This window comes from Sphaerodactylus townsendi, linkage group LG03 (genome assembly GCF_021028975.2).
Source record: "Sphaerodactylus townsendi isolate TG3544 linkage group LG03, MPM_Stown_v2.3, whole genome shotgun sequence".
Taxonomy (NCBI): Eukaryota; Metazoa; Chordata; class Lepidosauria; order Squamata; family Sphaerodactylidae; genus Sphaerodactylus; species Sphaerodactylus townsendi.
Genome location: NC_059427.1, coordinates 149842836 through 149858677, shown reverse-complemented (window position 1 = coordinate 149858677; position 15842 = coordinate 149842836). Strand labels below are relative to the sequence as shown.

Here is a 15842-nt window from a genome sequence, read left to right as displayed (position 1 = left end):
AGATTTATGGAGGAGAAGTCGATTTATGGCTACCAATCTTGATCCTCCTTGATCTCAGATTGCAAATGCCTTAGCAGACCAGGTGCTCAGGAGCAGCAGCAGCAGCAGAAGGCCATTGCTTTCACCTCCTGCATGTGAGCTCCCAAAGGCACCTGGTGGGCCACTGCGAGTAGCAGAATGCTGGACTAGATGGACTCTGGTCTGATCCAGCAGGCTAGTTCTTATGTTCTTATAGTGAGACCTTGACAATGTCATGCACCAACCAAGTGTGAAATGTGCACCTTCAGCAACATGCTGGGGGTTCACACATGTATAGGTGTTTCTTGATGGGCAAATACATGAAACAGAAGCCCCTCCAATTTAGAAAGGACACGCACTTGCAATATTATCATATGCTAATAACCCCACAGAATGTATACAAAATATTTACACAAAATATGAATTGGGTGTCTAAGACAGCACATTAACAAGGTCATATTAAAATTAGTATATAAAATTAGTAGAAGCCACGGGATGTAAGAGCTCTTATACAAAAAAACAAAACAAAAAAGATGTACTAATCCCTAAGACGGCTAGAATAAGTGTACGACAATTACTGAAGAAGGCTTGTTTTAAGCCAAAAATGCAAGTGTCAAGCGTGATGTGTTTTGTTTGCTGCCTGCTTGCAACATATGTCCTACCTTGAATGGTTGTACTAGAGCAGGGGTCCCCAAACTACGGCCTGGGGGCCAAATGTGGCCCCCTGAAGGCATTTATCCGGCCCGCCAGGCATGGCGGCGATGGCTCCATTCATGTGTAGTGGGGGCTCAAGGGAGAGGAGGAACCGGCCCCAACAGCTGTTGATTGCAATTACATGATGGCACCCCCAAATCTCCATGAATTTCCCACAGGCTCCAGAGTTTGGGAAAGACCTTACACGTGCTTGGCAACTCCTGCTCCAGCCCTTCCTCCTCGGCTACTCCATATGGCTGCTCTCAGGCTTTCTGTTCCGCCCCTCACTCCCATTTATGTGCCAGGCTAGCGAATCTTTCGCTGTAGCTGCTAGGGAGAGAAGAACCCAGGAAGATACCTGATCCTGGGTTAAGATCGGAATGCTTCATTAGGAAAGCTTCTGCTTTTTTTTTTTTTTTATTTTACCCAGGAAGAGTATTCTACAGCCTCTATATAATGTTTGGAGCCCACCCTGTACTTGACATACTTTGGCCGCTGTTCTAAAAATGGAGCCATGACCAGAAAGGCTGAAAGGTGAAATCAAACATTTTACAATCATTTGTGCATAGGAATTTGTTCATAGTTTTTTTTAGTCCGGCCCTCCAACAGTCTGAGGGACAGTGAACTGGCCCCCTGTTTAAAAGTTTGGGGACCCCTGTACTAGAGCTTGCGGTGCTTAAGCTGTGCTTAAGGGAAAGCCCTGGGCTTGTGGGGAATCTCTCAGGGTTTCCTGCAGCACCCATGACTGGAGTGAAGGAAGAGCTGGGAAGTTGTGGGGAACCACAAGCAGGGTGAGAAGCCCCGCAGCAGCTACGCTCCTGGATATACACGGGGAATTTTGAAAGTGCAAAATCAGCCCTAGTCAAATGAACTTCAAATGACAAAACTAAGCTGTAATGGCGCAACAACATGACCCCATTTTTATCCTTTTTCCCTGGGACAAGGATTCTTTAACATGCGGGGGCTTGACTCTGGCAGAACAAACATTCCACTTGGGCATTGTCAATATCAATAGCTTAAAAGGCATTAATTAGAAAAATACAAAGAGGATAGATCTGTCAACAGCTATTAGTTGTGACAGACAAAAATGGAGCTTCTGTGTACAGCAGTGACTCAATCAAATTCCATTTTGATCAGAAGACCTAAGATAATCTTTTTGGTAAGGAACAGGAGACTGCATCTTCATGCTACACAGGTGCACCTAATAAAAATCCAAACATGTAGGGAACTAGTTAAGGTCTTCCTCGCCACACAGGTGGTCGCTACAGATGATGACTTTCCAACCTGGTCATGCCCATTTTATGTGAGCTGGCAAAGGATAATTAGTATTTATCATAGTATTTTCTAAATAATTTGCTTAGGTTTTAACATAAGCGAATTGTGTTAAGGAAAAAAGTGACTAGATAATCATCTTAATTTTATAGTAGGATTTTGGAAATTAATAACAGTGAAAACAATTTATTGTTGTTTCCATGATCAGATTACACTTTATGCATGTTAAAAATTTGTAAAATCTGTTGAAAGTTTAAAGATTTCATAAAACATTATATGTAAAATTACGTTGGCTCTCTCACAGCCCAGAACTGTAATCAAGCTAAAAGCTGGGGTTCCTCCTCCTTCTACTGTTTCTGTAATTAATGAAAATTAAAGTCTTTTTATAATGGACCTAGCTGAGTTCCGCAGGGCCTGTAAGACGGAGTTGTTCCGCCGGGCCTTTGGAGGAACCAGCCATTGAAGGTGCCCCCCTCCTTCTTTGGCCCTGATATCTGAGCCAACTGTCATCCTAGACTCGCCATTCCTCCCTTTTGGAGGGGGAGGGAATTTCTAGTATTGGAACGTCGGATGCCACTGCTCCCCCCTTTTGGGGGAGGGGTGGGAGTTATAGTAATAGATTGTTGAACGCTATTTATTTTATTATAACTTATTATATTTATTAGACATGTTTTACGGTTTTCGCTGCTTTTAAATGTTTTAATTGATTATGTTGTTCTTTTGTGTTGTACACCGCCCAGAGCCCTTTGGGGATGGGGCGGTATAAAAATCCAAAAAATAAATAAATAAATAAAAATAAATAAATAAGAACCCAGAGTTTCCCAAAGAATTTGGAAAGGAGGCAAAACTTACTCAGGGGGCCTCGTGTCTGGTCCCAGGGGCCTCTGGAGAGAGATCCGGTCACTAGCAAAGGCATTGAAGCAATGCTTCTCATAACCACGCTCTTTCTCCTTGGTCTCTTCTGGATTCCATTGATCTTTCTTGAAAGGTTTGCCGTCAGCCCCTGGACTATTGGGGTCCTGAGGTGGACGCTCCATGAGGGGTTTCAGTTCTGCCGGTGTGTAGTAGCCTGGCAGGCAAGATTTGCTGCTCTGTGCTGGTGCCTCTTGCTGAACTGGAGCCCGGATCTGCAGCTTTGGCATAGAATCGCGGATGTTGTTGACGGCTCCCATCATCATGTCAATCATTTGATCTTTCCTGTCCACAATGTTTTTTAGCCAGGGCTCTTCCCTGTGCTCCCCACTGCCCACGTCCCTTTGCATAATGAAGAGAAAAATCATGAAGACGACGCCCACCAAGGCCAGCTTCAGTGGGCCGTAGTGTCTTCGGAGCAGCCTCATGGCGAGTGATGTTCAGCAACTGCTTCCGTATCAAAGATGCACACTGTTCAAGGTTTTGGCTAATCTGTGGAATCTTACCATCTTCTTTCAAACCTGAGGAAGCACACAAGAAAGCTGATAAGTCTCAATAGATCAGTGGTTCTCAACCTTCCTAATGCCGCAACCCTTTAATACAGTTCCCTTTAATACAAATAACATTATTTGTGTCTCGGTTCCTAAGACCATTGGAAATATGTGTTTTTTTATCATCTTAGGCGACGCCTGTGAAAGGGTCGTTCGACCCCCAAAGGGGTGGGGCCCCCAGGTTGAGAACCACTGCAAGAGATCAATATGTGCTTCTTCACTAATTCCATTCCCAGTAGAGTTGCTAAGCTGTGCTTGACGTTTGGCAGGAGATCAGGAGCAGGGGGACATAGTTCTGATCTGGCCACTGTGATCCATGTCACGGTCACCTCTAGATTGGACTACTGTAACTCGCTCTACGCGGGCTTACCTTTGGCCATGATCCGGAAACTGAAACTCGTACAGAATGCGGCAGCCAGACTCCTTTCCGGAGCAACAGCAAGGGACCGGATTACTCCGGTCCTATACCAACTGCACTGGCTGCCGATCGAGTACCGGGTCATGTTTAAAGTTTTGGTTTTGACCTTTAAAGCCATTCGCGGCTTTGGCCCTGCATATCTAGAGACACCGTCTCTCCCTATATCGCGCTGGGGCCCTCTCAGTTCATCGGAGGCGGACCTACTATTGGTGATCCCTGGCCCCAAAGAAGAAGCGATCTGGCTGGCGCCTACAGGAGACCCAGGGCTTTTCACGGCTCTGGCCCCTACAGATGGAACAGGCTTCCAGAATTTGAGATTAGAGGCCCTGCGCGAGTTGCGCAAAGTTTCCGGAGGGCCTGTAAAAAGGGACCTGTTCCGCCAGGCATTTGGCCAGCCGGGTGATAACAACTGCAAGAAAAAGCAAACAGCTGGCCTCCCGGGGGTTCGCCAAAGGGGAAATTAGAATAGCTGAAGCCATCTTTAGTCTAATATTTTATGTATTTTAATTAATTTATATATATGATGTTTTAACTTTTTATTTTGTTGGAAACCGCCCTGAGCCTTCGGGGAGGGCGGTATACAAATACAATAAATAAATAAATAAATAAATAGGGGATGCCAGCATTGTGTATGCACTGATGTCACTTCCAGGAAAACTAGAAGTGATGTCACATCACTTAGTAAATTGCTGAAAACTCTATCATAAGACTTTCTGGTGATTCCTGGAGAGATGTGACATGACTCTCAGATTTTCTCCAGAAGTGGCACCAAAATGTCAGGGTCTCATCCGGAGACTGTCCTGATGATACCACCCAAGTTTGGTGAAGTTTGGTTTAGGGGGTCCAATGTTATGGACCTTCAAAGGGGTAATCCCATCTCCTGTTATCTCCCATTGGAAACAATCGGGATGGGGGCACCCACTTTGGGGGTCCATAACTTTTGCTCCCTGAACCAAATCTCACCAAATGTGGGTGACATCATCAGGACAGTCTCCAGATGAGACCCTGATGTTTTGGTGCCACTAGCTTTAAACATGCACCCCTGACAGGCATCCCATGAAATTGCCCAAGATTCTCTGCTCTGATATTGTGATGCCGCTAGCTTTAAAAATGCGCCCCCTGCAGGCCAAAACGCAAAAGACCAAAAAAGACCAAAAAAGCCTGAAAGCCTTTCATTTGGATTCGTTCATATTTGGGCAGGACATATTTGGCTGATTTTGGCCCAAATATGCCTGAATACACCCAGATTCGGCTTGAATCAGGGATTTGGTACACACGAATCTCCAAGTCTAGTGCCAGCTGACAACTCCCACCATAGTGGGGGCTGGCAACCCTAATTCCCTCTGAAACGAAGGAAGAGAGAGATCAAATGTACTGTAATTTGAGGCAGGTCAGTCCTTTGCATTTTTCTCTTCACAATGTTATGACCAAATACCAGGGGCGGAGCAAAGGGAAACTGCGCCCAGGGCACATGCATCCCCACCCACCCTGGAATGCCCCCGCCACTCCAGTGTGCCCGGGGCGTCACACCCTCTGGCCCCATCGGCACTATGCCACTGCCAAATACTGACATTAATTAAAAAGAGGAACTGAATGGCAGAGTAACATCAGAGTAGAGAAGGTGTCTATCTTGCCTGTAGACTCTGCTTGGTAGTCAAGAATCCAATCCAATCTAATCACGCCTTTATTGGCATAAATATTAAAAAGATACAAGTTCATACATATAAAAACAAGTTAAAATATGTATATAAATTGCTTGTGAGAAATAGATAAAACAATTAACAATAATAATCAAAAAAGGTGAAATTAGCAATTTAAAATGGTCGTCAGAAATAGAGCTACCGTATATGTTACATCAGCATTATAGTCTCCTAGAAGAAAACGCATGGCGATAGTAGAGTTTGAATTTTTCTTGCCACCAGCAAAGGACTGATTAATCTAAAGTGCACATCTGCATTTATTTTGCATTCTAAAAGGACACGAATCAGAGAATCAAGAGAACCGCAGCGACAATATTTTTGTTGTTTTGGAATTTGATGGTACCTTCCTTTGGTTGAGGCTGAGGGAAAACTATTGAAGCGGGCTAACATGAACGCTCGATGCTGATCAACAGATAAGGTAGATGTAAGGTAATTGGCTACAGCTCCATACCTAAAATGCCTAAGGCTCGGGGAGAACAGACTGGAATTTTTGTTGAATAGAAAAACTGTCGTTCGTGATCTCTCAGTCTATCTTTAATCTAGGACAAAATAAAAGATTATTTTAAAAAATGAGCTGCAGGGGACAAAAGCAGAAAAATTGTGTTCTGCTGGCAGAAATGACCTGAGTGAGATGAAAACTGAGCCTGGGTGCAACCCTTAACTTGGGAGCACAGAGCTCTGAGGAGTTTCTGAATAAGCCGAGTGCAGAATCAGGCTGTGCGTGGGATCGTGGCGCTGTTATATTTTTCCAAAGACGGACACAGACAGATCCATACTCCCTTCCAACCCAGCAAACTACACAGTCTCACTTTAACAAAGGATAGATGTGCTGTCAACTTGGCAGAAGGGCAACATTTCCAACTCTGCTTTCAAAGGCGCCTTCTGGAATATGAGAGTTACCTTGGGAAGACTGATGTCACCATGTCAGTCACCAAAGGATTACTGAGAAAACAATTCATCTGCTTTAATACAGGTATGGCTTTAGTCCTAGGATGGGGAATGGCAGTGTTGAAAGAGTTCCTAAGCCACAGGAAAGGGGGTAGGAGAGCACACACCGTCACTTTGTTTCCTCCAGAGATATTTACACATGGGAATAAGCCAGCTGGGAACACATTTATCAGATCTACATTTATGTCTGTCTGTCTATCCATCACAGCTAGCTTTTATTGGACTGGGTTCTGGGAGACACAAAGCTCACTGGGTGATCTTGGGTGATCTTGGGACAGTCACACTCTTTCCATCTGGCCTACTTTGCAGGGCTGGTGTGAAGGTAAAATGGAGCAAGGGAGAATGATGTACACTGAAGTGAGTTCTGTGAAGGAAGGGTAGGACAATCAATATTTTTATCCTGCCCTTTCTCCGAGGAACTCTGGATAGCATACATTTTATGCTCACGAAGGTTAGGATCAATGACGAATTGCAAGGTCACTCGGCGGTCTTCACTGTAAACAAGGTGATATGTGGATCCCCAAAGTTCTAGTTCAGGGGTAGGGAACCTTTAACACTCAAAGAGCCATTTGGACCCGTTTTCCACGGGAAAAGAAAACATTTGGAGCTGCAAATAATTTTTGACATTTAAAATAAAGATAACACTATATATATAGGGGGGTTTTTTACCTTTTACTCCGCTCATTCTGAGAAGCGCAAGGATGAAGCCAGCGGCTCGGCCTTGCTGGCCGCCGGGAAAGCGCCCGCCCCACTCCAACGGGGCGGGCGAGAGGGGAAGCCCGCGGTGCGGCCCAGCCAACCATGGACAGTTGGTGCGCCCGCCCTGCTGCCTGCAGGGCGAACAAGGATGGGGCCGGCGGCTCAGCTCGTGGAGCCACAGTGCAAGGGCAGAAGAGCCGCATGCGGCTCTCGAGCCGCAGGTTCCCTACCCCTGTTCTAGTTAAAGACTTTGAGTCGTGACATTGCATGGAATATCATCTACTTAGCTTCAAACGTGCTATACTCTGTCTCAGAAAAAGATGTTAGTACGGTCAGTTGAGGTATAGCAGTCAAGGAAATTATATGCTTACGCATTAGAACAGTGTTTCCCAACCTTTTCAACCTTGTGGTACCCTTGACCTCACTCTTCATCTCTCAGTGTACCTTTGAGGATCGTTTGATTTTGGGGGGCATTTTTTAGGGTTTTTCCCATTTTTGGCCTGTAGGTGGGGGGAGTGGCAAGCAGGGGGAGGGGAGGGGAAACTGCGTTGACAGCTGTGTTATTTGTTTGCCTAAATTCGGCGTGGATTGGGGGGATTTAAAGGGAGAGCTCCCTTTAAATCTACCCCCCCCCAATCCACGCCGAATTTAGGCAAATAAAACAATGTTGTTTTTCAGTGTTGTTTAAAGGGAGCCCATGAGGCTTCCAACCCCCCCCCCTTTCAAAATCCATTTGATTCTGGTGTCGGGGGGGGGGGGCAGGCGGTAGCATTGTCATGGCACCCCAGGGTACCATGGAACCCTAGTTGGGAATCACTGCATTAGAATATAGTCCTGAGAATTCTCATTCATTACCACATGCTGCCTTTTTCAAAACCATTATTTTGTGCATTATTTTAACATGCGGCGTTGATACAAGAGGATTTATGCCAAAATGTATCTTTACTTTCAAACTTTTAAATGGAGAGGGGGGAGCAGGGCTACGTATGTACCAGGACCCAGGCGGAGCATTGTACAAAGAAGGTCTGGTGTGTTGAGTTCTGTGGCGAGGAATATACAGCTGTACTGACATCTTTCTCTGAGACAGACTATGACACATTTGGTGTTGGCAAACTCCTCATACACAGGGCGTGCTTGGAACAGCACCCCAAATCATCTCTCTTTTTCCAGGGAGAGGAGTAATCTGGCATAGCCTGTTAATTACTCATAAGAGTTTAAAAAGGAGCAGCAGTGGTGCAGTGGTTAAGAGCAGGTGTACTCTAATCTGGAGGAACCAGGTTTGATTCCCCGCTCTGCCACTTGAGCTGTGGAGGCTTATCTGGGGAATTCAGATTAGCCTGTACACTCCCACACATGCCAGCTGGGTGACCTTGGGCTAGTCACAGCTTCTCGGAGCTCTCTCAGCCCCACCTACCTCACAGGGTGTTTGTTGCGAGGGGGGAAGGGAAAGGAGATTGTCAGCCCCTTTGAGTCTCCTATAGGAGAGAAAGGGGGGATATAAATCCAACTCTTCTTCTAATTAAAAAAAATAGATGTTGAGACTCAAGCCTGACTAGGGGAGCTAAGTGATAACCTAGTCAGGGAACTGCCGTTTATGCATGCTCAGAGGAACTGCTTCATTGCTTACCAGGCCATCCCCTAAAATTCTGTAGATTCTGCTTGCTATTAAAAAAAAAAGCTGCAGCAGTCATTTTAGGTCTGGCTCTGCCTCCTGAGGCAGCTATTTTGTGGCTATGTCAATGCCAGCGTTTCAGAATTTCACTGTTGTCCACAGGCTGATAAGGGTTGGGGACCATGACTGAACCAGTTCTGACCAATAAAAAGAATAATCCAGCCACAGCCTATGCAGGCAAATGAAGGAGAAGAAGAGGAAGAAGAGGAGGAGGAGGAGGAGTTTGGATTTATTCCCTTCTCCCTTTTCTCTCCTGTAAGGAGACTCAAAGGGGCTGACAATCTCCTTGCCCTTCCCCCCTCACAACAAACACCCTGAGAGGTGCCGTGGGGCTGAGACAGCTCCGAAAAGCTGTGACTAGCCCAGGGTCACCCAGCTGGCATGTGTGGGAGCGCACAGGCTAATCTAGCTCCCCAGATAAGTCTCCACAACTGAAGTGGCAAAGTGGGGAATCAAACCCCGTTCTCCAGATTAAAGTGCCCTGTTCTTAACCACTACACCACTGCTGCTCCTAAGGCAGCAGTGCAGAGGTTTTGATGTCCCTTCACATAAAAAGCACCAGGCAAACCAGAGCAGCAGAGATGCAGTTTCTATATCCCCTTTGTTTCCTGTGCTGTTTTTCTACTTGCATGGAATTTGACACATTTGTCAAATGTCCATTTGAATATTCTGCGATGCAACCTTCCACCTCTAGACTTGTGTGGCGCGGTTTATTTTATCACATTTCATAACTACATCCTTTTCTTGCATGTGCAAAAATTACCTCTCTACTGAGCTCTCACACATTCAGTCACGAAGGCTAGAAGACTGTTAAAAAAGCAGAAATTTATTTATTTATTTATTGGTTAAACTTATATACCGCCCTCCCCCGGAGGGCTCAGGGCGGTGAACAACAAAACAAAATAGAGCACATAAACCAAAGACTAAAATCCGATAAATATTAATTAAATTGGCTCTATATAAAATAAAATCACCCCACCCCATTAAAACGCAGGATACTAATATCAACGTAATAGATGGCGCCTACTAACAATCCCCTAAAAAGACCAGAAGGAGGGGGCGGGGGAGCGGCAGGATCCACTGATGTTACAGGTGTTACAGATGTTACAGGGGGCCATCAGCGGCCGGCCTCCCCAAAGGCCCGGCGGAACAGCTCAGTCTTACAGGCCCTGCGGAACTCGCTAAGAATGCGAAAGCACAGCACAGGTGGACGTTCTTTTGGGAGAGACGGAAACGCCAAGCCAGTTGTTGTATAGTTAAATTTCACAGAAATGTTATGCAAAATTCAATCTTGAACTGGAGTGCCACCAGCCAGCATACAATTTAAGTAGGGTGACCATCCGTCCCGATTTTCGCGGGACACTCACGCTTTTGCGTAGGGTGTCCCCCGTCCCGCTGGGCTTATGCCATTGTCCCGATTACGGACAATGGCCCGCAGCAGCACACTGCCTTTTGCGGCGGCGCTCCCCAGTCAGGAAACAGGGAAGCGCCCCAGAAGGCACTGCGGCTGCCGGGCCGTCCTGGGCCGGAAAGGTGACCATCTGGTCACCTTAAATTTAAAATTAAAAGACTGATTTAAAATTTAAAATGACAGACTATTTTCAGAAGTTTCTTTTCCTTTACAGTTTGCAGTTCACATTCAAGTTAACTGGAGTAGAAAGCTTTTTTTTTTCAAATTAGTAACTGATTGGTCACAAGTATTTGCCTCCCACACAAAAGCCCACCCCAGCTAGTATACATGCACAGTGCAAAGCGGAACCAGATCAGACTTTTCCGTCACTTTGGCAGAGAGCTCTTTCTATAAATGACACTAAATCCCCACAGAACTGACATTTGCATAAACTGAGATTACCTACCCCACCTATTCCAAACAGGATGGATGTCCTTTTTCTCTTCTGGCATAAGAAACAGTAGTACGTGGCCAAGGGGGATAACCTTGTGTGTGGGTTTGTGGACTAGATCTTTTTTTTCAATCAAAGCAAAAAAGATGGGACGCAGTAACGTGCACGGAAATAACCATGCCAGCTTGTAAGAAGCCTGCTCACATCTCTCTTCCTTTCTGGAAAAAAAAAAGATCTTGACACATACTGATGAGACTTGAGTCATTATCCTTTCAACCCTGGGGGCAAACATGCAAATGCCTGATCAGATGATCCAGATTTCACAGCAGGGAACTGATTCATGCCACCCTATCACTCAGCATTCCCTTTGAAGTAGTGATTCCCAACCAGGGTTCCGTGGTACCCTCGGGTAAGAACATAAGAACATAAGAACAAGCCAGCTGGATCAGACCAAAGTCCATCTAGTCCAGCTCTCTGCTACTCGCAGTGGCCCACCAGGTGCCTTTGGGAGCTCACATGTAGGATGTGAACGCAATGGCCTTCTGCGGCTGTTGCTCCCGATCACCTGGTCTGTTAAGGCATTTGCAATCTCAGATCAAGGAGGATCAAGATTGGTAGCCATAAATCGACTCCTCCTCCATCAATCTGTCCCAGCCCCTTTTAAAGCTATCCAGGTTAGTGGCCATCACCACATACCGTAGCAGCATATTCCAAACACCAATCACACGTTGCGTGAAGAAGTGTTTCCTTTTATTAGTCCTAATTCTTCCCCCCAGCATTTTCAATGTATGCCCCCTGGTTCTAGTATTGTGAGAAAGAGAGAAAAGATTTCTCTCTGTCAACATTTTCTACCCCATGCATAATTTTGTAGACTTCAATCATGTATCCCCCCTCAGCCTTACTCCTCTCCAAACTAAAGAGTCCCAAACGCTGCAGCCTCTCCCTCGCATAGGGAAGGTGCTCCAGTCCCTCAATCATCCTTGTTGCCCTTCTCTGCACTTTTTCTATCTCCTCAATATTCTTTTTTTTTGAGATCGCGGCGACCAGAACTGGACACAGTACTCCAGATGCAGTCGCTGCACGGCTATATATAAGGGCATCGCAATCCTTGCGGTTTTGTTATCAAGTCCTTTTCTAATGATCCCCAGCATAGAGTTTGCCTTTTTCACGGCTGCGATGCATTGAGTTGACCATTCCCATGGGAACTATCTTCTATTGCCTAAATCCCTTTCCTGGTCGCAGGCCCCAGTGGCACTATTTCCGCGTGTATATTATGCAATGTGAAGTTTGGATTTTTACCTTCTATATTGCATCACTTTGGGCTACATTGAACGGCATTCGCCGTTTCTTAGCGTTTGGCCGCTCACCTGTTGTCAAGGTCGGCAGAAGCTCTTCGCAATCCTTTGTGGTTCTCACCACCCTACATAATTTGGTATCATCTGCAAACTTGGCCACCACGCTACCCACCCCTACTGCAAACCGCGGCAACACTACCGGCCCCCCTCACTTTTGTGGTGTCTCCCGACGGCGCCAGCAAGGACGAGCTGGCCCAGGAGGCAGGGCCTGCCGCAAGGTCAGCAACCAATTCCCGCACTCCCCCCCCCCCCGCTTCCCTTCACCCTGGGAGGGGAAGGTGGGGGGATGGCAGGGGTACCGTGAGATATGAAGAGGAGTGGTCAAGAATTTAGCATGAATGTAAACCGAAAAGGGTTGGGAATTGCCAGACCGTACTGTGTGTGGCACTGCAGCTCTTTAAGACTCTGGCATCGCGAGGACTTTGGCGGTTGGCAGGCATTCAGAGCCAGGCATTAGATCCCAGATTTCTGATATATTAACTGGGAATGCTTCATTTCCTCCTTTGTGCTTACAGTGGTAGAGCTGGAAGGATACAAGAATCCTCGAAATTCAGTCCCTGCAATACAAAGCAACAAGACTGTTTAAGCACCAGCAACTGAAGAAATCCAGAACACGCAGGTCCATGAAGAGAAAGACGTTGGGTTCTACGCAAGTTCACACAGAGCAACTCAGTTGGGATGGTTCTAAATGAGCCAACGAAGGCACACAAAATAACGCGCCATACTGCTCCGACAAAAGCATTTCCCACAATTACTGCCCAGCCACGATCCGGAGAAAAAAATCTAACTTGTCCCTTGTAATCATCTCTTTAATGTGTGGACTAACACAGGAGACACCCAGCTTTGCACATGTAGGTTTGTAACACTCACCTTAGTCCACTTCAGATGCTCTAAGTCAGTGGTGGTGAACCTATGGCACAAGTGACAGAGGTGGCACTCAGAGCCCTCTCTGTGGGCACGCGTGCACAGAGTTCATCAACGATAATGAATTACCGCAATTATTTCCGGGAGATTGATAGTACTAAACCCTAAGACCCTACAGTTTTTTTGGAAGCAGTGTAGGTAACCCTGTTAAGCACTGTTAAACCCTACAGATTTTCATGGGTAGAACGAAAGCGTGATCCTTTACACGCAGAACAGAAAAGCTCTGCGCTTGGCAATGGGAGGACACCGTCTGAGTAAAGGCTCTCTATTGACGTGATCCACCTGTTCAAAGCGGTGCACAGTTGCTTCAAAGCAAAGCCACCGACTACCACCAAGCTTACTCCTGAGTAACGCATGCCTTGGAGCCAACCGTTTTTTCAAAACCTCAGCATTCAGGTTAAATTGCCGTGTTGGCATCTTTGCGATAAATAAGTGGGTTTTGGGTTGCGGTTTGGGCACTCGGTCTCGAAAAGGTTCGCCGTCACTGCTCTAAGTACACACCATGCATATATACATGCACAGGGACGGGGACAAGACAATCTCAGTGGCAAGTTCTGCCCCAGCCTACATGTGCCTCTGTGTGTATAGCTCTATTCACACAACCAGAAACGAGGGAGGAGTTCTTGTTTTGTGTACTTATGTAATTTCCTAAAACATATTACACTTTCATATTTTTTTTTGGGGGGGGAGGTACACTGTTCTCATTGCCCATTCCTAGTCCTCTTTACTCCCTCTTTACTTTGAGGGGTATTCTTAAGGTCAAATTTTTAACTGTGTACATTTTTGGAGGGCTTGTGTGTTTGCTTTCTGAGGGCTTGGGAATGCTTGCGTGTGTGTGATGTTCTTTGTCCTGGCTGTGTGCTTGCCTCAGGCTTCTCAGAGGCGGGGCTTATGGTGAGTCACCACCTCTATTTAACTGTCATTCAGCTGTCTTCAGCACTTTCATTGAGACAGTGGTGTGCGCCAAGTGACATGCCCAGTTTTGGGCGGGGGGGGGGGGTGTCAGTAAGCAGAAATCTTGGGGGAGACAATAGAAAGTGAATTAGAGTCTGGATGTGGGGTAGAGGTTCCAGACAGTAGGTCTCATTCCCTGGAGCTCAGTGAACAAGTCCATGGTTCACCAGGCAAGACTTTTTAAAGGAAACACTGCTAAAGGCTACTAAATATGGATAGTCAGGGAGTTGCTGCAGTTAAATCATGATTTAAATCACGAGTCAGCAAGACTGGATTTATAAATCTTGGTTTTCTACATAAAAACTCAATTCTTGCGTGGCCAGTGTCTTGGCTATCATGCGCTTCCTTTATAATAAGGGCAAACAATATGTACCAGCGGCCAGGGACATAGGTATAGATTTTTTATGGGGGGGTTTCGTAGACGGGGCCACTCCCCCACCTGCCCCTGGGGCATGGCCACCCCCCCCCCCGGTGCTTATAAAAGCAGCTCTCTGAGGCTGGGGACAGCAGACTCCCTATACCACCACCCCGCCCTGTAGTTTGGGCTCCCAGCTGGCAGTCCCTTCTGCCCTCCCCTCTGGGCAGAGGTGTAGCTAGGGAAAATGGAGCCCGATGCAAAATCTGATTTTTGTGCCCCCCCCCCTCCCCAGGGTGGCTGCTGTGATGCTGGAATCCACCCCCAAACAGCATCACTTTCAATGGTGTTTAAACTAGAGAGCCCAAATTCTCCTTTTAAATCCACCTTAAAGGGAGAATCTGGGGTTCCCAGTTAAAACAACATTGAAAGTGATGCTGTTTGGGGTGGGTTATCCCCCACCCTGAAACAGCATCACTTTCAATGTTTAAACTGGGGACCTCAGATTCTCCCTTTAAATCCATGCCGAAGGGAATGGATTTAAAAGGAGAATCTGGGGAAATTTGACCTGCTGTAAAATTGCAATTATTAAGGTCGCAGCACCAAACTTTCAGGGTATCTTTAGGTATCCTGATGATACCTCACAGGTTTGGTGAAGTTTGGTTCAGGGGGTCCAAAGTAATGGACCCTCAAAGGTGTAGCCCCCATGTTCTATTAGCTCCTATTGGAAACAATGGGGGTTGGGGGCATCCCCTTTGAGAGTCCATAGCTTTGGACCCCCGGACCAAACTTCACCAAACCTGTGAGGTATCAGTAAGAGACTCTCCTGAGGATACCACCCAGGCTTGGTGAAGTTCGGTTCAAGAGGTCAAAGTTATGGACCCTCAAAGGTATAGCCCCCATCTTCTATTAGCTCCCTTTGGAAACTATGGGGGATGGGGCACCCCCTTTGGGAGTCCATAACTTTGGACCCCCAGAACAAAACCTCACCAAACCTGGGTAGTAACATCAGGAGAGTCTCCCAAACACTCCCTGAAAGTTTGGTGCTGCTAGCCTAAAAACCGTGCCCCCTGCAGGCCAAAATCCAAAAAAACACTAAAAATACAAAAAACCCACCAACGGCGGGCGGCGCTTTGGACATGCAATGGGGGGGGGGTTTGGACCCGAGAAACCCCCCCTTACCTACATCCTTGCCAGCGGCGCTTAAAGTTTTTAATGCTAGGGTATCCCAGCAGCCCTTATATGGGGTTTTACTCTGGATTGTCTTCCTATAATTAGACAATACTAGTAGTGATGTAACAGTTTCTAGATGGAAAAACCACCTTAAATAATCTTACAGAAACCTTTGGAAGAACATGACATTACAGGAATTCATTTACCCAAAAAAATATAATAAGGGAAAACAATATGTACCGGCGGTGCTTAAAGTTTTTAATGCTAGGCAGTGGTGGCGAACCTTTGGCACTCCAGATGTTATGGACTGCAATTCCCATCAGCCCCTGCCAGCATGGCCAATTGGCCCTGCTGGCA

At 46.4% G+C, this 15842-nt stretch overlaps 2 protein-coding genes across 2 annotated transcripts in view; both read right to left on the bottom strand.

Moving 5' to 3' along the window:
* LOC125427920 (polypeptide N-acetylgalactosaminyltransferase 6-like) overlaps positions 1-3419 on the bottom strand; it is a 5541-nt gene extending 2122 nt beyond the window's left edge. The window contains exon 1 of the mRNA XM_048487487.1: positions 2836-3419. Within this exon, the coding sequence (XP_048343444.1) occupies positions 2836-3323 (488 nt within the window). The 5' untranslated portion in view covers positions 3324-3419. The remainder of the gene's footprint in view (positions 1-2835) is intronic.
* Positions 3420-4181: 762 nt separating this feature from the next.
* The window catches only part of QARS1 (glutaminyl-tRNA synthetase 1), a 28494-nt gene continuing 16833 nt past the window's right edge, over positions 4182-15842 (bottom strand). Inside the window, exon 9 of the mRNA XM_048487486.1 lies at positions 4182-4273. Within this exon, the coding sequence (XP_048343443.1) occupies positions 4182-4273 (92 nt within the window). The remainder of the gene's footprint in view (positions 4274-15842) is intronic.